Here is a 23,343-nt window from a genome sequence, read left to right as displayed (position 1 = left end):
GCATTTTTAGTACAGACAGGGTTTTACCATGTTGGCCAAGCTGGTCTTAAACTCCTGACCTGGGATCATCCACCTGCCTCAGTCTCCCAAAGTGTGGGATGACAGGAGTGAGCCAACACACCCAGCCTAATTTCAATTAATTTTAATTTAAATAGCCACATAAAGCTGATAGCTGCCATACTAAACGGAGCCATTCAGACTATACTTTTAATGCTGACAAGGTTTTTTTGTTGGAAAAAGGTTCTTCAGACACAAGAAATGCATCCTGATTCTGAGTTTTCTCTTTAGGAAGGGGGAATTGTAATGAAAACTAACCAGGTACAAAGATCCCCCTTCACATTCTCATCAAAAGAAGAAACACACTTCAGTTCCATTCTGTTCCGTAACTGGTGGGACAGAAGGGACGTGTATAATGAAAGTGTTTGCTATGGAAGGGGTGGGAGTGAGGGTTCCCCGGTGGCCACCTTAGAGCCATGTCACCTAGAACCCCGAAAAGAAAAAAACAACTCTTGTTTCACCTGCTGGCTGGGAGTCTTATTACTGTGCAGCATCTTCAGTGATTCTGTTTTACAGGTCTCTCTAACCAAATGGTATTCTCTTAGTGGGAAAGGAAGATCTTTCTCCATCAATTTCTCCAATATCGTCATAGAATATCAAATGATTTGAGGCCGGGTGTGGTGGCCATCCATGCCTGTAATCCTCACAATTTGGGAAGTCGAGGCAGACAGATCACTGGAGGTTAGGATTCAAGACCAACCTTGCCAACATGGTGATCTGTACTAAAAAATACAAAAATTACCTGGGCACGGCGGTGTAGGCCTGTAATCCCAGCTACCAGGGAGACTGAGGCATGAGAATCATTTGAACCTGGGAGGCGGAGGTTGCAGTGAACCAAGATCGCACCACTGCACTCTAGCCTGTGTGACAGAGCAAGATTCCGTGTCAAAAAAAAGAAAGAAAAGAAAATCAAATGATGTGAATGCAAGCAAGCAATAAAAAATTTCATTGTAACAACACTTTCCACAATGTAAATTCAGACCACTTGTCCACATTCCAGTCCCTCCTGAGAGGCAATACAGCATATATGAAAGGCAATGGAGTCAGAACACCTGAGTGCAAACCACACCTTTACCACTTGCTAGATGTGTGCTTAACATGAGTACCTTAATAGAACCTACCTCCTAGAAAATACACATCGAATTCTTAGCACAGTGCTTGGCACCTAGAAATTGTTTGAAACATTATTTTATATTACTAATTATTCAATACTTAATATTTCACTACAACAATTGATTTCTCTTTGAGGTTCCACACAGCATGAGGGAATCTGACCTACAGTCTGTAAAACTTGAGACAGGACATGTACTCAAGTTGAAATTTACAGAGTGGTTTCGTTATAAATATATTGTAGGAAATACATACCTGTGCAAAATTAGCCGTTTTAACATCAGAGAATAACCTATACACACAGAGAGAAAACTGTTTTAGAACTGCCAAGTTTTTTAGTATCCAATCCTGAATGACAGCTCTCAAACATAAGCTTTCAGAGGGGATAAAGAGAAAATGTACAATAACAACATTACTCCTGCTGACCATGCTTTAACCCAAGGTTTCTGCCACACAAGTGGCAATAACCAAAGCTAACTCCCCAAATGCAATGATCTCCAAGAAGTTTTCCCAGACACTCAGGGATGTCTTCCCCAAGCCAGCTGACTCACTATACGTCAGCATGACAATCCAGTTTACCACAGAGATCAAAGGCACCCAAAATACACTGGCAGTTCAATATATTACAAAACTGATCTTCTGGAAATATCTGTAAATAATCTTCCCCCCAGCCTACAAATCTAGTGAAATATTCTCTACCCTCAACAAGGTACAAGGCCAGCACAGGCCCCGAGTTCATCTGCCTCAGGGCTGACTCCTGGCGCCATCATTTTATGGCCTTGGCGAAAGCACATGCACCCCTCTTTGCACATTACCTCACAATCTGTAAAATGGGGAAGGCAAACCCTGCCACCGAGGAGTGCCGTAAGGGAACTGGTGTCACCAGCATACTCTGAGCCCCACTGTATGCCAAACACGACCCCAGGTACTGGGCCACAAAGAGCCAGGCCTGCTCCCACCTTCCCCTGAGCAGCTCTAGGCCTGCCAGAGAGGAGGAAGAGTCGGTGGGCAGTCAAGGGCCGGGCAGGGAGCACCCAGCACAGCGCCCGGCAGAGAAAGCAGCTTAGGAAACGCAGGAGCTCCACCCTCTTCCAGCACAAGGAAAAACAAACCAAACACACTGCTTCTCTTCTAGCTGTCCAGAGCCTTTTTCTTGCTTCCTATCCCTCCCTCGCTTCACCTACTGCAACCTGCCGCCTTCCCAACCACTCTTCTGAGGGTCACCAGTGACCAAACGAGCACGATGTCAGCCCGCAGGCTTACTGGGTATTCCTCAGGGCTCACTGCAGCTGCGTGTGTCTTCCTGTCAGAAACGGCCTTCCTGTGCTGCCCGTGGAACTCCCCTCAGCTTTTCCATCGCCTTTCCTGGCTCTCTGGGTGGCTCCTCTTCACTCATAAAGGTTGGTGCTTTGTAGGACGCCTAGGCACCTCTTTCCTCGCCAGACATGCGCTCCCCCGGGCAGTGTCAGCGGCCTCACTCTCAGCTGGCACCTCAGGCTGCAGCCCTCGTCCCCTCCTCCACGGCACGTCCCTGTTTCCTTCTGCTCCAGCATCTCCACTGAGCTGTCTGGAACCCATCACCACCCAACATGTCAAAACCACAGCCTGGCACTAAGTACATGAGATGACTCAAAAGCAGGAACACCTTCCAAAAACCCCATACGGTATGATTCCTTCCCACGGAGTCAGGTCAAGAACCCCATGCTTGCACCTCCCTTCTGTCCAGCCTGGAGGAAATAAAGGTGGCATCAGGGCTGCCACAGGCCATTTCACCCGTGGACAGTAGAAATGCTACATTTAACAACTGTCAGAGGCTCAGGCTGGGCATCTGAAAGATTACAGAAATAGCTGCGACAGTTCCTCTTCAAACTGATTTTACTACATATTCATCTATAGCCCCATTAAAAACAATTTTTGAAAATGTTCAATTATTTTTAATTCCCTTGTGCTGTGCATCCCTACGATAAACGGCAGCACCCCCATGTGGATGGCTGGTCTGCTCTCTCTGGGATTAAATTTCACTGGAAGGTAAGCCTTATGAAAGCAGGGATGAGGTTTTGTCACTGTGGCATCCCCAGCACCTAGAACACTCTGCCACCCGGTAGGCACTGAATAGACAGCGGCAGCTATTTGATGAATGAGGAAAGTACATTCACAAAGGGCCATAGTATCTGGCAGCTGCTGGCAATCAACTCAGGCCTCCCACCCCCCCAACCCTGACTCCCCACTGTTCTTTCCTAGGGTCTTGAGGTACCGGAGGCATCCCTCTAAATGTCTCCTCTACCAGGTTGGCATCTGAGGCTCTCAAAGATCTCAAACCGCATAAGGCTGGGCCTGTTCCTCACTGACCTCGCTGGCTCCCAGGCTCTGGCTTCTGCTCCTACTCCCACCCTGGGGCTTAGCAGAGCCCACCATCTCACCACTTGTCTGCTTCCGCAAGCCCTGCATGCTAGCCTGCGCCACAGCTGCATGGCGAACTTCTCCACTCTAACCTTGTAATATGCAAAAAGGATAACTATCCTCTATCCTGGAAAAGGAGGAAATGGCTTGACTCTTCTCCAACAGAGAGAAACTCATGAGCATTCTGACAGTTATTTTCTTAGGGCTTTCTCAGCTGCTTCAGAATGTTCTCATTGCTGAAAATCTTACCACTAGATGAATGATACATTACTACTGAAATTTCCTGAAAGAAATAACACAAGCAGACAGGTGTTAGCTTTCTAGGCAAAAAAAATACCTTTCATCATAAGGATCAGATTGCAATGTGGCTGCTAAGACACTGAAGATGCCCACTCCTTCATAAGTTTAAAAAAACAAACAAAATTAAAGATCCAGTCTTAGAGACACACGGCAAAAAGCCTAAAAATCAGGTCACAGATTTTGGTGGTTTTTTTTTTTTTCTTCCTGTGGGCTCTTAAAAATAAACTGCCCACTCATTTTCTTGAGATGGGTCAGGCACAATCAGCTTTCACTTGAAAACCTGGACATCCATGATTACCCTAATAGTGATATATTACCATAAACAGTAAAGCAAGATGGAATATCATCAAATAGGAAACAAGTGACAGCAAGGACTTCATTTAATTCTAAGTTAAAAACAGAATTACAGGGATATGCCATTTGGAAATAGTCTCAGCCTCAAATTAGAGAAAGCAGGTGAGGCGCCCACAAGCTGAAAACCCAGAAAACAGGCATGAGCAGAGCAGTGCCCAGCTTTCCCACAGCAAAGAAAACTGCTGCAGGACCCATTAAGTGAAATGTAACTTACACCCCTTGTCTAAGACAAGGTTAGGAGCCAAGCTGATTTTTTTTTAAGCTGTGAGATGTGGTTTACGGATGATTAGAGGAGAGGAACAGTTGCGGACATAGAGGGAAACTTTTCCCAGTACCGTACCATACCCATAAGGCATAATGAAAATAAGGAAGAGAAGGAAGGAGGAAAAGGGTCTCAGGACCCCTCCCATACCTGAGAAGGCCTGGGCAGCCTGGGGAGGGAGGGAAAGGCGGCATCCACTGAGTGCTTTCCACAACCTCCTCGCACCACTGAATCTGGCTCCAAAATGACCGTGTGGCAACAGAGACAGAAATAATCAGGCTGTATGTCATGAAATAACCTCGCTGAAGAAGTGGAGGAGTTTTCTGCCTTACATCTGTTCTTTTATCTATGCATGACCGTCTTGATGATTTTTAGATATGCTAATTTTGGTGCTTGGTTGACAACTTTTAGCACCATAGTAGTTCAATCTGGGTACATAATGAATATTATATTTTGTTGGTTTCTTACTCTAAAATTCTCTCTTCCTGCTGCCTGGATTTCCCCTTCTCTCCCACCTTCCGGCCTCCCTTCCCTTATTCTCTCTTCACACTTCCTTGGACTCATGGATTTCTGGACTTGTAAACTCCAGCAACCCTGAGACACCGTCCAGTCTGTGCGCCAATTCTCTCTCATCCGACAAAAATAACCCAGCACCCACCATGTGCTGCCCTGCTCCCGCCCAGGCTCCGCAGCCTCCACCTCCTGAACCAGCCAGGCCAGAGGGAAGAGAATCCAGGCTTCCCTCTAAACGGCTGCTGACTAGGACATGGCTGCTGACTAGTTCACAGCCGCCCTTGGTACTATGCAATGACGCAGACAGTAGTGGGGAGCAAAGACCCAGATGGCGGTAGGGAGTTTCCCTGAGGAGCAAATGTAAATTAATGTCTGGTGATGTGATCAGAAAACTCCAATGCCACCCTCCAGCCCTTGTGGCCCAAATTCTTGCCTCTTTTTTGTCTGATAATGACAGAGCCAAAATACACTAAAAGCTCCTGAATTATAAAAGAACGTGGGCTAGATGCAGTAGGGCTCATACCTGTAATTATAGCACTTTGGGAGGCCAAGGGGGGTGAATCACTTGAGCTCAGGAGTTCAAGACCAGCCTGGAAAACATGGCAAAACCCCCGTCTCTACAAAAAAAAAACAAAAACTAGCCAGGAGTGGTGGTGTGTGCTTGTAACTCCAGCTACTCGGGAGGCGGAGGTGGGAGTATCACTTGAGCCCAGGAGAAGGAGGTTGCAGTGAACCAAAATTGCACCACTGCATTCCAGCTCGAGTGACAATGTGAAACTCTGTCTCAAAAAGAAAAAAAAAAAGTGCCAGGCTCCATGGTTCATACAAATGACTACACCCAGAATCACAGCACTTTGGGAGGCCAAGGCAGGAGGATCGCTTGCGCCCAAAAGTTAGAGACCAGCCTGGGCAACATAGCAAGACCCCCACCTCTACAAAGAATTTAAAAATAAACTGGGCATTGTATCATGTGCCTATGGTCCCAGCTACTTGGGAGGCTGAGGTGGGAGGATCGTTTGGGCCCAGGAGTTCAAGATTGCAGTGAGCTATGATCATGCCACAGCACCTAGGCTGAGCAACAGAGCAAGACTGTCTCCAAAAGAAAAAGAAATGCAATTTTACGTCTTAGCAATAACCAAAAATAGAGTCTTTTTTTAAAAATTGTTACCACTAGCTCTTCAGCGACCCCTGAGAGGCAGAAATGTGAGTTTGCGGACCACTCTGCAGCCTGATGGTGATTTACAGTCCCTGGAGGCAGGGGCTACTTCCCTAGGGGATTCTGAAGCACAGTTGGGTTTCAAATCACTAGTTTAGTGGAAAGAATGTAGGCTTAGCATCAGACAAACCAAGGTATTGAACAAATTTCTGAATTCTACCAGTTTGCTTGTCTATAAAATAGGGATAATGATGATGCCTTTGCAAGACTGCTGAAAGGACTGCAGATAATACAAGCAATGTGCCTGGCACACACAGTAGTAGGAGTCCATTAAGGATAGTCGTTATTACTATTACCACTGCTTTTTTATTATAGCACTGTTATTTATGGCTCTTCTAAGTCTTTCTCTAAACCTACATTTCTTTATTTGAGACACAAGAATGAGAAGCAGCATATCTGTAAGAGTTTTACCAATCACTCCTGACTTGAATGACAGGCTGATTTCATGTTTCCCCAAGTCCCAGTCCTACACAAGCCACCAAATCATGCAAGGCCAGGCCCCACAGTTCAACGCCTATAATCCTAGCTCTTTGGGAAGCTGAGGCAGAACTGCTTGAGGCCAGGAGTCCAAGACCAGCCTGAGCAACAGAGTGAGACCCCATATCTACAAAAAATGTATAAAGTAGCCGGGCATGGTGGCATGTACCTGTAGTCCCAGATACTCGCAAGGCTGAGCTGGGGGAGGATTGCTTAAGCCCAGGAAGTCGAGCCATGACCACACCACTGCCCTCTACCCTGGGCAACAGAGTAAGACTCTGTCTCAAAGAAAAAATAAAAATGCTCAGCTGCTGACTCACGTCCACCTCGACATTTCTGCTGCCTCCTCTGCTGTCCTTCACTGCATGCACCAGAAGGACCATCCTGCACTTGGCCACCCTGACCTTAATGAAACGCCTGCCTTGCTTCTTCTCCAATCACAGAATTCCCTTTTGCCTTCTCAGGTGCCAGCCACACCTCATGCCTTCACCCCAGTATTAATCTGACAAGAGGGCTGTGCTGGCTGCTGCATCCTCCCAGGTATCCATAAGATGCTGTCATCGCTGGATTAGCACTCCTCATGCCTGCCATGCGAACTGCAGTCCATGAAAGCCCCCAGATTCTACAAGATTGTGATAAGATACTTTCCCCAATTTTTTTTTTTTATTGTCCTCATATGAAAAAGAAACAAGTCATCCTCAGGTCAAAGGATAATTCTGCTTCCCCCGCGTAGTCTATCGTATCCATTAAGCATATTCCCTACACAGACATCCAAAGGACTAAACCTATTTTACACCCATAGAAAGAGCCAAGTATCCATGACAGCTCCCCACAGCACCTGTAACGAATGCTTTGACCCACGATATTTCATCAGCTCTAATGTACACAGGAAAAGCTTAGCTTTGAAAGCCATACAAAAGCCCTCATAAATTTCAGACTGCCCTAAGCACCCCTCCTTTTGCTAAGACACTAGCTGGAGGACCACTTCAAACCTATTATTCTTATAATGACAACTTTCCTTATGCATCTTGTCCTATTGGCCTACTCAAGCACCATGACTTTTTTTTTTTCAGATGGAGTCTCACTCTGTCATCAGGCTGGAGTGCAGTGGTGCAATCTCGGCTCACTACAACTTCCGTCTCCCAGGTTCAAGCGATTCTCCTGCCTCAGCCTCCTGAGTAGCTACCTGGGACTACAGGCACGTGCCACCACGGCCAGCCAATTTTTGTATTTTTAGTAGAGATGGGGTTTCACCATGTTGGCCAGGCTGGTCTCGATCTCCTGACCTGATCCCTGCCTCAGCCTCTCAAAGTGCTGGGAATACAGACATGAGCCACCGTGACCAGCCCCATGACTATCATTTATACTGAATTTTACACTAAATGCAAGTATCTTTATTAACAAGGCAAAGATAAATGTTCTTCAAAACTAGTTTTGTCTAATAAGAATCCAAAATTGTGCTATTAATTGCTTTTATTCATCATACAAAGCTGAGTAAGAACGCTTGTATGAGTAAAGCTCTAAGTATCAATTCATTTCAAAATTCCAGATATAGGTCGTACATTCATCTCTCCAATTTTCTAATGACTGCTGGTTTTGAAAGACTCATCTAAATTGTCCACTGTGTTAAAAGTATTTAATTCTTAGCATTAAGAAATGAACAAAAATTCAAAGATTTCAAAAATGTGGAAAGGAAGAGAAAGAGGAGAGTCAAAACAAATTAGCAACACCCACAACAACAGTGTCCTTTTTTAAAAGGACATGGTTCCAGAATTCCTACACTTATCTCTCTATCTCCATCTGTCAGTTGCTCTTCGGATTCCGCACATCAGCACACTTTGCACACACAGTGGGTATTTTCACCCTGGACCAGGCAGAAAGCTTGCTGCCTGTACACCCTGCCTCCCTGTGTTGTCTGTCCACGTTCCATTTGAATCCAATTTCCTTGCATTACCTCTGCCCAGGTCAGGGATGAATGGCTGTCAAATTCCCAGTGGAATAAAAAGAAAAACCCTTTTCTTCCTGAGGCAGCAAGTTTCAATTCACAGAGCACATGGCTAATCTACATATGTGAAGGTCACGGCACTTCAGTCAAAGAGGTTAAGAATGGAACAGCTCACGTAAGGGGTTGTCTTAAACATCTTGGCATGATGCCCAACAAGTAAGACTGCTGAAAAGCAATAGATAGCTTCTGGTAACAGCAAGGGGAAAAATATTTTGATCATGTGACGCCGTACACATTACCTCGTTTATTTCATGTGTGAAACTTTGAGAGTCCCTGAAAAATACCACATATGCAAATCAAATCCAGATTTCATCTTTACCAGTTTAGCCATGATAGTACACCTTCGTCTTCATAAAATACATTTACATGGAATTTTTGGATGCACCAAGAATAAAATTTCAACATATTGACAGCCAGTTGGCTCAAATATCTTAACAGCTGATTACAACTTCTTTGCATTAGTTTTTCCATGAAGCACGCAACTACTTAGACCGGGAAAGGATATTTAGACTAAAAAAGCATATTCTTTTAAGTTACCCAAATATAACGGTCTTAAATAAAATTCATCTTCTCCATCTCTCTCCATTCTTCTCTCCTCTCTCACTAATATGCCAATATGGAAAATTATGAAAACTTAGTGCACAATAAAAGATAAAACACAAAACTGCTTTCTTTTCAATTTCCCTCTTTACTAATTAATTGAAGACTAAAACACAGTGCTTCTAAGCGCTTGTAGCTCTGATCAATATCAGAGCAGAAGAGGAAGGACAGAGTCTTGCCATATACAAGGGACATGGGTGAGAGAGAAGTCAGGATTGCAGAGAGCATGTCTCTCCATCCTGTAAGCATGGTGCCTTCCTGAAATGCATTCTGTATCAGCCAGTTAAAGTTAAAGGGAGTTGGCACTAAAATGTGGGGAAAGGGATGATTTCCACACCCAAGTATGACTGTAATTTTTAAAACTTTCCAACAGTCAATAACAATAAATACTTGTTTAATACATGAAGAAAACAAAGTAGAAACAAAAGATCCATTTCACCGATTTGGAAATTGTCTGCCAGCCACCCATTTCCTTCAACTCAAAATTCAGACTGTGTATGAGGCCAGACTTACTCAGTCCACATTTCGAATTAAATGGAATATTAAGTAAAATTTAAATACCTCACAAACTATCTTAATTAATCACTATTTACTCAGTAATCTAAGGACATCCCTCTATTCTAAACAATTAATAGAACTTTTTTAAACAATTTACAAATATTTTCTGGGTATCTACTTCTGTGGTACGGTGGCCCTACACCAACTCACTAAATGTTTATTGATGGTAGAAAAATTAAATTCTTCAATTATAAATCTTCTAATTTATTTTTCCTCACCAGTTAAATATATGACTGTCTAAAAAACAGGAAAACTACAGCAAACATTTTAGAATTGCTTAATAAGTTACTTTTCCTAAATACTGGACAAGATAAAAACGTATCAAGAAATTTGAAAAGTGCCATGGTATGGATTAGAAACCAGCTTCAAATATAAACTTATTTGCCCTGAAAGATCGATAGGCTGCTAAGTAACTTGTTAAATTAACTAATAGAGAATCACCTCTAACTCATGTTAATTCCTTATTCATGAGAAAATACAATCCTGTTACTCTATTAAAACATCCTTTTCATGGCCAAGAAGCATACAGGTATCTTATAAAGTTCAGTCCTCACGAAAATTCCACAAGTTAACTATCCTTTCCCATTCTTTGACAAATGAGGAAACCACACAGCACAGAGAAGTGAAGTGACTTGACTGAGGTCACACAGCTAGTAAATGTCTAATCTTCCAGTGCTCTCTAACCTGCCAGCTTTTGGCTCTAGCCCTTGCTCCAAGCCCCACATCTCTTCACCTTCACTGTCTCTCATCAACCAAGTCTTAACTCAGACCTCCCTTGCTGTAGGAGCCTTCCTGCCCCAACTCCACCCCAACCTAATCTACGTAAAATGACCCTCTAACATCAACACTTCCCTCACAAAATCCTTTATACCGTACTGTGTAGCGTGTTTACTTGTCCTTAATTACCGCACTGTCCACTTGTTGAGGTCACCAAAGGATCCCATCACCCAGCATAGCATGGTGCCCAGCACACAGTGGTCTCTTCACAAACATGTGCCTTCTGCCCACATTATTGCTGTGATGACACAAATCTGTAGTTCAAAAGTCCTGATGTAGAACATTCAACACGGTGAATATTAAATCCTTCATGTTACTGATGTGAAGCCTTTTCTTTAGCAGAAAAATCACCATATGAATGACACCCAAAACAAAATGCAAAGTAAGATCACATTGTCATCAATGTCACAGCACCAAGGAACAATCTCCAAGTACACTGGCCTTGCACATAAAATAGTAAATACTGACCAAATGGATTTCCTTGCAACTGATACTGGAAATAAATAAAACATTCATCAGGAAAGTTTCCGTTTGGATACTGAAATCAACTACTCCATAAATATTCTTAGATGGTGCACTTTGAGGTACAGATATAGCCTTTTTGCATAAGAACTACAGAAGAATACTGTAGCCATTCACTTTAATTTCCACTTTGTAAAACACTAGGAGTCTATGATAATTCACCAGGAAAACTAAGGATCATATGCCATCTTTACTCTGAGTATCTTAAGCACCAAGTGGTGCTCAGTAAGTATTTGTTCATAACAGAAGTACATTTTGTCCTGGATAGTTTTATAAACCTCAGCATCAAAAAAAAACAAAACCAAAAACTGTTCTTTATATATTTGAGGGAGGCCCCTGGTATTCTCAGATTTGACATTCCTGTTTTGACTAGTTAAGAGCAGCCCTAACTCTCCATGTGTAGTAAATTATAATTTTGCTAAGGACCAAGTCTAAATGATATATTCAGTGAAGTTAAAGCAAACACAGAAGCAAGTTACTTCACTAATGAGAGACCAAAGTCTAGCACCCAGAAGCTCCAAGAAGCCTGTCTACTTTCAAATTTTTACAACTTCGTTTCTTTGCAAAAAGTAATTCTCCTAAGGAAAAAAACAGTCATTTATTGCAGATCATCCAAGTGGAAAGATTTAAGAAGCATAAAACAGGAATGGTTGTTGGCCAGAGAAGAGACTACTAATTAATATTAGGGATGGCATACTGAATGGGACAGCAGCTTGGGTCCAGTGGCATCAGCCATAGGCTCTATGGGTAAATCAAAACCAGTTTCTATAACTGCTGAGCAAGAGTCCCAATCAGTACAAAACCACATTCTGTAAGGGAAATTACAGTGGAATGCAAAAATCTATGTATTTGCACAGGTCTCAGTTTATATTCATAGAGTATGTCTGGGATCTAGCATGGTTTAATAAGCTGTTCAGTGGTGCATAGCTGATTAGGCACTATTTGTTTAAAAATTCAAAGCAGCACAGAATTTTGGAGCTGGGAGGGGCTGAGCATCACTTAATTGATGGCACTAAAGGCTTGTTCTAAGTCAGCCACGCCCCAAAGTGTAGCAGGACCAGGCAGAAAACGAGAAAGCAAGCCCCACATGGGAAGGCAGGCAGGTAGGCAGAGAAGAGAGGTGCCACACACGATGCCACAGATTCACAACAATGACCTCAGGGAAGGTTTTCAACACTGCTCGGCAGCCAACATTCCAGGTAAGGAAAGTGACCCCCTGCCAGAGCGCAGAAAAAATGGGTGCTGAGGCCTCCAAATGAGCTAAGATCTGACCAACTCCAAGCCCAAGGCCTTACCATTACTTCAGGAGCCTCGTCATAGAGGCTTATTCTCTCACAAATCCTCCAAATCACCAAAATCAACTAACATACAACAAATATGCCAGTCCCCTCGGAATTATGCCTGCTTCTTCAGGAAGACACTTGCTCAGCAGTAGCAATGTTCTATGTTCCTATTTCCAAGGTCATTTATAATTCATTGGGTAAAGTGAATTTATTATAAAATATATCAGTGGTAACAGAAAATTTAAAGGGCATTAAAATGGGTGTGTAGCTTGATATACGGCCACTGAATCTTAAAAGGTGGTTCTCAAGATTTCACAAATTAGAGGCCAGCTTCCAAATGAATTTTGGAATTAACAATCATTTCAATATGAGGCTATGAAATATGGTGAGTGGTTTAACTCTCAGATGCACATCACAAAAAGAAACAGTAGATACTAAGAATTCTGGAACTGCCTCCACTAATCATCAATGCCTCGCTTTCTGAAAGGTTTATTTCAGGACCCAGAAGCAGTAGCTGAATTTACTCCTCAGCCAGCATACATTATCTAAACAGTTACCAAAAATACCCCAGCAATCCAAGTATCTTCCTAAATCTGAACAGACTGTTTTAACTTTTTTTCCAAGAATCTATGTAATGTAGAAAACTGAGAAAAAGAAAAAGGACCATTCCATATAAATTTGAAAGCAATTATATTTTCCTTCTTTTAGTTATTATTCTCTGTAGTGGATCTATATTTTCCTCTGGCACAAAGCCAGTAATTGATTGTTAGAAATGGAAAAGAGTCACTAGATCACATCAACTGGATCACAACAACCTACAATTACTTGTTTTGCCAAAATCTACTCCCCCACCCAAAAAAAGAAAAAAAAAAGCAGGCCAACAGACTGCTGACCCACATGGTTGGTATCCGCACTTTATTTAAAGGAGCCAGTTCTAATCAATGATGTCAACAATACCACGATCCAGGTATGAGGAAGCAAGCATGAGCAGTCTCTGCATGATCCACACACCAATAGCAGTGATCCCCAGACCCCAGCTACGATCTGTCTCTGGCACAGGGCTGATTAAGAAAGTGGGAGCTCAATAAATATTTGCCAATTGATTGTCTGGAGTAGGTATTTATCTAACATATGCCTCACAGCATACACAAATGCTAAATGTTTACACCTTAAAGAAATAATTGTTGCTTTGCAGTACAAGCTCTTAAGTAGCAGTTCATTTTCTCTCCGTGGAATCTGCTGTTAAAAGTACTTAACTGATCTTACCTAGATGGGTCTACATACCAGCATCTGCAGCAGTTCCAATGCAATTCTAATACTTTACACCAACCAAAGACCCTGTTCAGGAGACTAAGCAAGATCTAGGAAGCCTTCCTTCACAGCTGCCTTTAAAATGTATTTCCAAAAGGTCAATCATCTTAATTTAGTAATTTTTCCACATACAAAGAATTTCTGAAGTTCTGCAGAGGACTGAAAAGTAAAAACATGAGGAGGAGGCACTCATTTGGGGGCAGAGAACACTATGGAAAAGGACACAGCACCACCTAGTCTCTGGGTTTGCTCTGGGTTGGCAGGGGTGAGATGCCCAAAAGCTTCAAACACAGAAAGAATAGAAAAAAGTATCGCTATAAGTGATTTTCACTAATAGTGGAAAAATAAAATTAATAATTTTTTTTCTTTTAACAAATGGTTTATTGATATTATGTTATAATCAAAATTAATAATTTTTAAGAGACTACAAATGCAAAAGGTGAGAAAAGAAAGGAAAGGGAAAAGTGAGGATGGTAAGGGTGGTGACAGTTCATTTCCACACCCTGTTATCTAACCAAGTCCCAGGTTTCTCTCAACAAAATACCCTAAACCTTTACACTTTAGAGAGGTTCCAAAAAGCTGCTTTTAAAACTTTTAGTAACATGACTAGCAATGAAACTACTAACCTTCAATAATACACATCACCAAAGAGACCAACTCTATGAGGATTACCCCAAAGTTAAAATTGACAGGAAGTAATATGCTAGTAAAAAACAAAAACAGACAAAAGATACCATTAGCATCCTCATGGACTATCTGTGGAAGAATTTACTCACAAACTGTGAAGTGATAAGATCAATGGTTATAAAAACAAGATTATTTTACTTACAATACACAATAGTAGCTAACAATTTAAAGAAAAGAGAAAAATATTTAATTTCAGCTTGAGAAGAAGAAAAAGTTCTCGGGAGAGATGATGGTGGCATCCACACAACAATGACAATGTACTTAATACCACTGGAATACATGCCTAAAAATGGTTCAAATGGTAAACTGTATGTTACATATGTACAGCTTACCTCTATGTTAAAAAATACATACATTTAATTTTTTAGCATCCCATTACAAAAAAAAAAAAAATGTGGCATTATGGTCTAGGATTTCTTCTGGATTTCATCAAATATGGCTTCCCTTCTATAGTCACCTGATAAGAAATGGCTTCTCATCTAGTTCTCCAGCTCATCATTCATCAAGGCCCCAGCAGGACACTGAGAAGTATACTTTACAGAACATGGTCAACAGAGGGTGAATCTCTTCCAGATTCTGCTGCCACTTACCCGATTTTAATAATGGAAATAAGAGTAGCTATTCGTAAACCAGATACGCTTGAGACTTTAGGGCTTTAGTCTGGTGCCTGGTAATAAATATCATGCAAGAGATGAGTTACTTTCATCATTAGTTCATCTGTCAAACTCAGTAGCCTTCTAATATTCTTGGCACTGATCCACACAGACGTGGGTTTGAAAACGGCCTACTGGATTCTATTCAAATAACTAAATCTGGCCAGGCGTGATGGTACAAATCTGTAATCCCAGCACTTTGGGAGGCCGAGGTGGGTGGATCACTGGAGCTCAGGAGTTTGAGATCAGCCTGGGATGGCGAAATCCTGTCTGTACAAAAAACAAAGGTTGACCAGGTATAGTGATGTGCACCTGTAGTCCCAGCTACTTGCAGGGCTGAGGCTGGAGAATCACTTGAACCTGGGAGGTCAAAGCTGCAGTGGCGCCATGATTGCGCCACTGCACTCCAGCCTGGGTGACAAAGTGAGACCCTGCCTCAGAAAGAAAAACAAATAACTAAATGTAAGAAAATAATTTTCTTAGAATTACTCCGAGTCAAAGACTTTGAAAATAGAACATGTTTAGTGAAAACTTACTGTGGAAACATATATTCTAATGTAATAAAATTCACTCACTCAAAGTGAATTGTTAATTAAAACTATATAATATATGTATATCAATCATTCCATTCACTCAGATGTCAGTATAAGGAAAAATAAATGAATACTTGGGACACTCAGGTAATGACTGATCCCTAAGTCATTTTATCTTCATCAAATTTCCTGAAGAAAGAGTCGTTAAAGTACACCAAGTTTTTAGATCAGAATTAATTCACTCAATTACCCAACTAAACTAAAAGTGCCATTGAGTCTTACTCAAATAGCCTCCAAGCTGGAGAAAAGATATTCTACATCTATGATACATAAATATATTCGTGGTAGAGGAACAGTTTTGCCTGCTGCCTCTCCCTGACACCACAGGGAACAGGGCTCGGGATTCCTCAGCCTCAAGCAAGCCCGCACAGCGTGTGCAGCACTACTTTACATATCCACAGAGAACCTGCAAAAGCCTACCTCCCATTCAGGAGCAGACGCCTCCGAAAAGGCAGGCAACCAAAACCACCCCATCCCAGAAAGGCCTAAGAGGTGGATACAGCCCCTTGAGAAATGAGAGCAGTGTAAAATGTCATGAATATAACATCCAACTTAAAAACCTAAATATTGCAAAAAAATTAATGGAATTGAGTTGTATTAATATTCATGTTCAGCCTCCATACATCTGTTGTTTTATGCAACACACCACAGTTCTATCAAACATAAATATCAATCTCGAATTTGCAAATCTACACTACCCCAAAATGAAAGTGACACGAGTGAAATATTAGTCCCTTTCCACCCACATGGACGAAAGCACACAGCCCCATGAGCTGAACAGTGTCAGTCTAGTGCAGAGCTGGGAGAAAAGCCTCCAGATTGAGGACACCAGCAAAAAGCTAATACAGAGTCCTGTGCCAGTACATCTAAAATGTACAGCCCCAGTCAGTCTCCAAACGGAGTAGAATATTTCATGGAACCGTAACAAATGTTCATCAAACCACTCATCTCCTAGGAAAGGATAGGGTTAAATCAATGAAATGATCATCTTTTCGGTTTGCCTGTGATATTGGAATTTCTCCTAGGAAAATAAGGGTTCCTATTACATCAGAAGTCATCTTTTTAGATAGAAACACCCTGCCAGGAATCATAAAGAAATAAAGTCTATTAATAAGAACTAGAACTGAAAACTCAACCGTATTCTATTACACCTGTTCTCTTTAAAAGGTATCTGTGTCTAATAAAACGATCAAATGAGTCTACATTAAGTCTTCCTCTACACTGTCTTCATTTTTTAAACCATCTCTCAAATCTGAATTAATTTTTTTAATATCAGAATAAAAATGTTATTTTCTTCAGTTTCAGTAAAGGAAAATGACATTGAGAAGTATCTTAGTAAAAGTGTCCAAGTGTGATGTACATTATTTCCACATCCATAACACACTTCTGATACACTATGACATTGAGAAAAATGGAACTAGTATAAAAAGCCTTGCCAGAAATTCATGGCTAAATATAGATAAGCAGAACCAAAGCAAGGAGGGGTTAAGGTTCCTCATCCTAGACTCAAGGTAAGAATATGCCAGTCCCTAGCATATACTTATTGATTTAGTATTAATTTAAACAGAGACCTAAGAGACAGCTGTCTTAAACAGTGGCTACCACTAAAAAAAAAAAACTGTCAGAAGTATACACCACAAAAATCAGGACTCCAACGAAAACAATTTTAAGCCATGCATAGTTTCATCCCAGATGATTTAGAAAACAAAACTGCAGACATCTGTTATATTTTCTTTTTCTGTTTTTTAAATGATAGGCCTCTTCTATGAGCCACAGTTACTAAGCCCATCTTTTCTAACTATACACAGCCATCCATACTTTGGCAAATATATAAATTTGGGCCACAAAAATTTCTTTACAACATTTAAAATATCAGACATTCTAAGATTTCATCAGAAGTGATTTTATCAAATAATGTATCTCACATACATTTTAAGGTAATCAGGAACCAGTTTGTAGTTTCCTGCTTGGCAAGCTAGCTAATCACTTTTCTCCCAATGGTAAACAGGCTCTGTTTTTAATTACATTGCACTATGTTTTATAAAACTAAAAGTTAAAACAGCATTTGTGGAATTCAGTAGAAATGTGGACATCATAAATCTATGTGCCTGAGTGGACCTCAATATTCCTTTTGAGCCTGCTTCATCTCACAAAGATCTAGTAAGAAACTGAATCGTCAAATAGCTTATTTCACTTTTTAAAAAGACCTTTCTCCTACAATATATACATGCATTTTGTCCCAATTATAAAAACATTTGACGCCCAATAGAAACTATTTCCTGAAATCAAAAATGAAACTAAAAATATATTAAAAGCCAAAATATTTCATCATTTAACGCCATGACTTAATAGTATTTTATGACCTACAGTCAGGCAGTAATTTAATATTTTGAACAAATGACTGTTTCTTAGTATAATTATAACAAATACTAAATAATATTAGCCTTCCAAAAAGAAAAGAAAAAAAGCAGTGTAAGAAAGACACATTCCACATGCCACACGGTAAGGTAAGGTACTTAAAAGAAATTCCTGAATCTAGGTCGTATGTCCATCATATTTCCCCCCACCTCAAAAAAAAAAAAAAAAAAAAAAAAAAAAAAAAAAAGCAGCTATTCCCAAGGGTCATAGGACATAATGGATTCATTCTCATCCCAAGAAAACAAAATACTGAAAATGATTGGTACCAATAAGGAGAAAATACTCTAAAGTAAAATGGTCCTACATCTGCCTCTAACTTCATTCGTTTCTAGTTTATGAAGATGTGAGTTTGAAACTGCTCCTTTAAAAGCAGGCCGACAAAGCAAACCTTTTTAAAATTAATTATGTGGGCTCACTTCCACGATTTTTCTCTATAATGCTTTTTCCTTGTGTAAAATCAAAAACAGAAGTTGAAATCACAAGTTTTCTATCAAGAATAGAAAAATATATTATCCTTAAAAGCAAAATTCTAATAACTAAAGATCTGAAAGCAGCGGACAGCAGTGTTCAGCCTAGGATTCACAAGATGGTCTGTTAAATTCAGCCCTTCCTTCACTCTGACAAGTCTTTCCTCTAAGGTATGATTATTGTTAAAATACCTCTTCCTAAAATAAATGAGTTACATAAAAATATATATACAACCACTGTTGTTCCCCTCTTAACAGATCAGAATTTTTAAAACTTTCATAGTATTAACATGAAAGAAAAATTATTTGGAAAAAACACACCCAGCACAACTTGCTTAGAATATAGTTTCCCTAATTCATTGTGTAAGCAGTTCAAACAAGGCTCAAATTACCTAATCTAACAAAACAATCAAGAAAAAAAAAGATTTTAGGGCATTTCTGTATTCTCCAAATCAAAAGCAAGTATGAAAGGATTCTTAGTATTTCACAGGAATATCTGATTTTTCCCCTTTTAATTATTATCTGCAAAAATATTTACGTGGTTTTCTCATTTCGTTTTTTAAACATGTCAATTCTAATCAAAACTCCTCATCCACAAACATCTTAAACAGTCAGACCTGATACATCACAAAAAAAAAAAAAAGGAGCTTAAATCCTGTTTCCAAGGCGAATTACACATCACCAAAATATACGGTTACCTATCAAAATCTTGAAATTAAAAAAATTTAAATGTTAAATTAAGCTGCGTGTGCTGAGAGAATTCAAATTTTTCCACAGCAGAATTCGTAAAGGGGAGACTTTTACAAAGGCTTTACAAATCCAAAACTTGGTAAAATTGGTGGTTTACTTATTTTTCAATGGCCTTATCCTCAGCCTCCAATTAAAGTACATGATAAATGTAATGTGCAGATTGTAAGACTGTCATCAAAAATCTGAATTTTGTAAATGCCCAATACCGGACACGAGCGAACTGTTTTTCTGTATTTGATCCCTATATTAATAACTATGATTCATAATAGTTTAAGCTTTAAATATTAAACCTTACATCTGCTTGTAATAGAGCTCAGTTATTATTTGTGGCAAGAATTTTTGTGACTGTACTGCTCAGCACTTCTATTTACATCAGCAGTGCTAAATGCCCAATGGTGAGAGGGGAGCCAATCAGATGGCAGATTAGATGTCAACTCAGAGGCAGCTGTCTGGAGACTATTACAGCCAGTTTACCTCCACAATTCAAATTCCAAACCTTGCAAAGGAGATCAAGTCAGTCTTTAGGCTCAGCCTACTAGCAAGAAACAGCAAGAGTGCAGGACACTTCCTAACAGCGCTGTAGGACTCGGGTGACAACAAAATAAAGAAAATCCAAATAAATACGATCCCAAAAGATCCATTTTCACTGGTTTGCTATCTGATTGGACTTGCTGAATAAAATGCATGCCTAATCCTTGACCAAAATAAGTTCAATTGGTCCGGAACGTGCTCCTTTCACACAGCCTCCCTGGTGAAGGTGACTCCCTGCAAGCAGCCCGTAAGCCCAATAATGGATTTCCCTGGCTACTCTAAGGAACGAACCGATGTATTTTAGAATATTGCACCTCCCCGTCGTTGTAAATTTTGGAATTATTCCTGCCAGCAAACATTCGAGCTCGAAGCCCGCACCGAGTGTGTCTGAAAAGCTCTCCCTAAGTAGGAAAAACCCGCTAGCTTGTCACAAAGCTAACCTATTTTCCCTGCCTGGACCTCGGAAGCCAGGAGGGAACGAGCTGTGGCCCAAGGTGAGAGAAAGTTCCTCGTTCTTTCCCCCGTTAAAGCACACTGTGGGCGCTCCCAGAGCCGATCAGGTGGCTCTTCGCCCCGGCCGTCCGGGCCGGGTGAGCCTGTTTGTTACAAAAGCACCCGAACGGTCCCTGCCGCCCCAAACGGCGTCCGTGCGGGTGGCGCCTCGGAATCTCGCCTCGCGTTCCCGGGCCTGGGGGAGGGGTGGGGGCGCCGGTGCGGGCCGGCGGGGTCGAAGCCACCCGGCCCGGCCCGGCGAAGCCCTCCCAGGCCTGGACAGCTCGTCGGTCCCGGGGGCGCCCCGACCGCGGTGGGAGGCGGCCGCCCGTCAAGATGGCTTTGGGCGCCGCGCCCCCGCCGCCCCCGCCACCCCCGCGGGAAGACGGGGAAAAGTACGCGGCAAAGAAAGAAACTCAGGCTCGCGGCGCGGCGAGGCCGCCGGGCGGAAGCAGGCCCGGCCGGCGCGGGGGTTACCTGGGATCTGCCCATGGTCGGTCCGGGGGTGCCGGGACTCATCGCCGGGTGACTCCTTTGTTGCGCGGCCGCCCAGGCCGGGCTGGCAGCGGCGTACTGGGCGCCCATGTCCTTGCCCAAGCCCATGCCCGCGGCCGCCTGCTGGCCGCCCGCCGCCGCCCCCGCCGCCGCCTGGGACTGGGGCTGCGACGGCGGCGGCGGCGGCGCGCTGGGGCTGCTGTACTCGGGGTAGCTGCCGCCGTAGCTCCGCATCATGGGGCTGGGCGAGGTGAGCAGCTGGTTGAGGGTCGGGGTGGCCCCCGACGGGTGCTGGTTCTGCCCGGCGAAGCGCTGGAAGCCCCCCGCCGCCGAGCCGGCGGCCGCCTTGCTGAGGCTCGCGGCCCCGCCGCCCCCGGGGCCCATCATCATGCCGCCGCCCTGCTGCCGGGGGGAGCTCAGTACCCCGTACCCCGCGGACGAGCCCCCATAGCCGCCGCCGCCGCCGCCTCCTGCTGCTGCTGCCGCCGCCGCGGCCGCCGCCGCCACAGCTCCCGCTCCTGCTCCTCCTGCTCCTGCTCCTGCTCCTCCTCCTCCTCCTCCTCCTCCGCTGCCTCCTCCTCCTCCGCCGCCGCCGCCGCCGCCGCCCGCGCCGGGCCGGCTGTAGCCCGGATAATGGTTGCACTGGCTGTTGGGGTACCCTTCGTGGGAGTTCTGCAGGGGGTCCATGCTGCCGGGGGCCCCGGCGGCGGCGGAGGCGGAGTGCATCATCCCCATCCCGGGGCTTTGTTGTCCGCCATGTTGATCAAAGCAAGGCCCAGCGCGGCCGCCGGGGCCGCCGCTCGCAGGGGCAGCGCTGCCATAGTAATTATTAAACTCCGGGACGGCCGCCGGGCCGCCGCCGCCCCCGGGCACGGCGACCGGCGGCTGCTGCGCGCCCAGGGCGCCCACGCCCGGGTGCTCGTAGCGGCCGCCCGCCGGCTCCCCCATCTTGGGCGGCGCGTCGTCCTCGTCGCCCGGCTTGCTCAGCAGCGGCGGGCCCGGGGGGTCGGCCTGGCCGCCCGCGGCACTGTCCTTGGCGCCTCCATGTTGCGGCTGCTCCATGTCGGGGCCGGGCTGAGGCGCGCCGCCGCCCGCGCCGCCCAGGCTGTTGTTGTTGGAAATGGGATGTTGCTGCTGCTGCTGCTGCTGTTGCTGCTGCTGCTGCTGCTGGAACTGGTTTAGCTGCTGCTGTAGTGCGTGGTGGTGGTGGAGGTGGTGGGCATGGTGGTGATGGTGGTGGGCATGGTGGTGGTGGTGGTGCTGCTGGTGGGGCGGCGCGGCGGGGGCTTCGCCAACGGTTTTCAGTTTGTGGTTGGGGAGCAGCCCCGTCTCCATGGCCGAGCCCGGGCCCGACGAGGAGGAAGAGGACGCCGCCGCCGCCGCGGAGGAGGAGGAGGACAGCGCGGCGGCGCTTCCACCCTCCTTGAGAGCCGCCTCGGAGCCGCCGCTCTTGGCGCTGTGGGTGCCGGCGGCGGCGGCCGCGGTGCCCGCATTATGGGCCATGTTGAGTTCGTGACGGGGGAGCAGGGGGTGGTGGTGCACACTGTTCAGGCCGCCGCCGCTGTCGCCGCCGCCCCCCGGCATGGGTCCCGGTGCCGCCGCCGCCGCCGCGCCGCGCGCCCCCGCCTCCAGGTCCCGGGCCCCGGGCGCCGGCCGCGGCCCGGGGGGCGCCCGCCGCTCGCCGCTGCCTGCCCGCGCCCGCGCCCGCGCCGCCGCCGCCGCCGCCGCCGCTGCTGCCCGCGCGGCCATGATCGCCGCGGCGTGGCGAGGCCGGGCGGGGGGTGGGGGGAGACAATAACCCCCACTTTTCAGGCCGCGGCCCCTCCTGTGCGCATCCACGCGGCCCGCCGGGAAGCCGCGACCCCCTCCCCCTCCTCAGGCCCCGCCGGAGCGCCGGGCCGGGCACGCCTTACGCTCTGGGCCTGCTCCTGCTGTGTGCTTTCATGGTGAAAGTTTTTAGTTCAGGTTTAAATGAAACTTTTCTCTTTTCCTCTCTAACCCGGATATGGGTAAATACACGACTGGCTGAGCCTATCGGGCCCAGCATGGCATGAGAAGAAGCGGGCGAGCTCCAGCAACTATTATCCACTTCGCTCGCATTACTCCCGCGCACTCGCAAAACGCGGACTGGACTCGTCCCCGGGCTGCAGTCGCCGCCGCCCGCCCGCCCCGGCTCAGCCTCGCGGGGCCCAGCCGGGCTGGGACTAAGGCTGGGGCCAGGGCCGGGGCGGCTCGGCGGCGGTCCGGAGCGCGGCGGCGTGGGGCGGCCGGAACCTGCACTTTCCCCCCGGGCCGCTGTCTCCTTGCCAACCGGGCGTTCGCGTGTTTGTTTTCACGTCTAAAAGGAACGATACAAAGGTGGAAAACGAGTCTGACGAGCAGACAAAAGAGGGAGAAGGGCCGGAGAACAAAGTTGTCTGTTGGCCTCAGAGGTTACAAGGAGCCGACGGAGAAAGAAAATATTTAGGCAATCTGTGCAAAAGCACGGTCTCTCCCAGGAGTTATGTAATTC

At 44.9% G+C, this 23,343-nt stretch overlaps 1 protein-coding gene across 13 annotated transcripts in view; it reads right to left on the bottom strand.

The window, feature by feature from the left end:
- Positions 1-22,883, bottom strand: part of ARID1B (AT-rich interaction domain 1B) — a 437,005-nt gene extending 414,122 nt beyond the window's left edge. For all 13 annotated transcript variants that reach the window (XR_013534646.1, XM_035297021.3, XM_035297024.3 and 10 more), the window contains exon 1: positions 20,814-22,883. Coding sequence is in view for 12 of the 13 variants with exons in the window: in XM_035297021.3 (XP_035152912.2) it covers positions 20,814-22,580 (1,767 nt within the window). In the remaining variant the exon portion in view is untranslated. The remainder of the gene's footprint in view (positions 1-20,813) is intronic.
- Positions 22,884-23,343: the final 460 nt, after the last annotated feature.

This window comes from Callithrix jacchus, chromosome 4, assembly GCF_049354715.1.
Source record: "Callithrix jacchus isolate 240 chromosome 4, calJac240_pri, whole genome shotgun sequence".
NCBI lineage: Eukaryota > Metazoa > Chordata > Mammalia > Primates > Cebidae > Callithrix > Callithrix jacchus.
The sequence above is the reverse complement of the archived record's forward strand: the minus strand, read 5'-3'. Positions and strand labels throughout refer to the sequence as shown.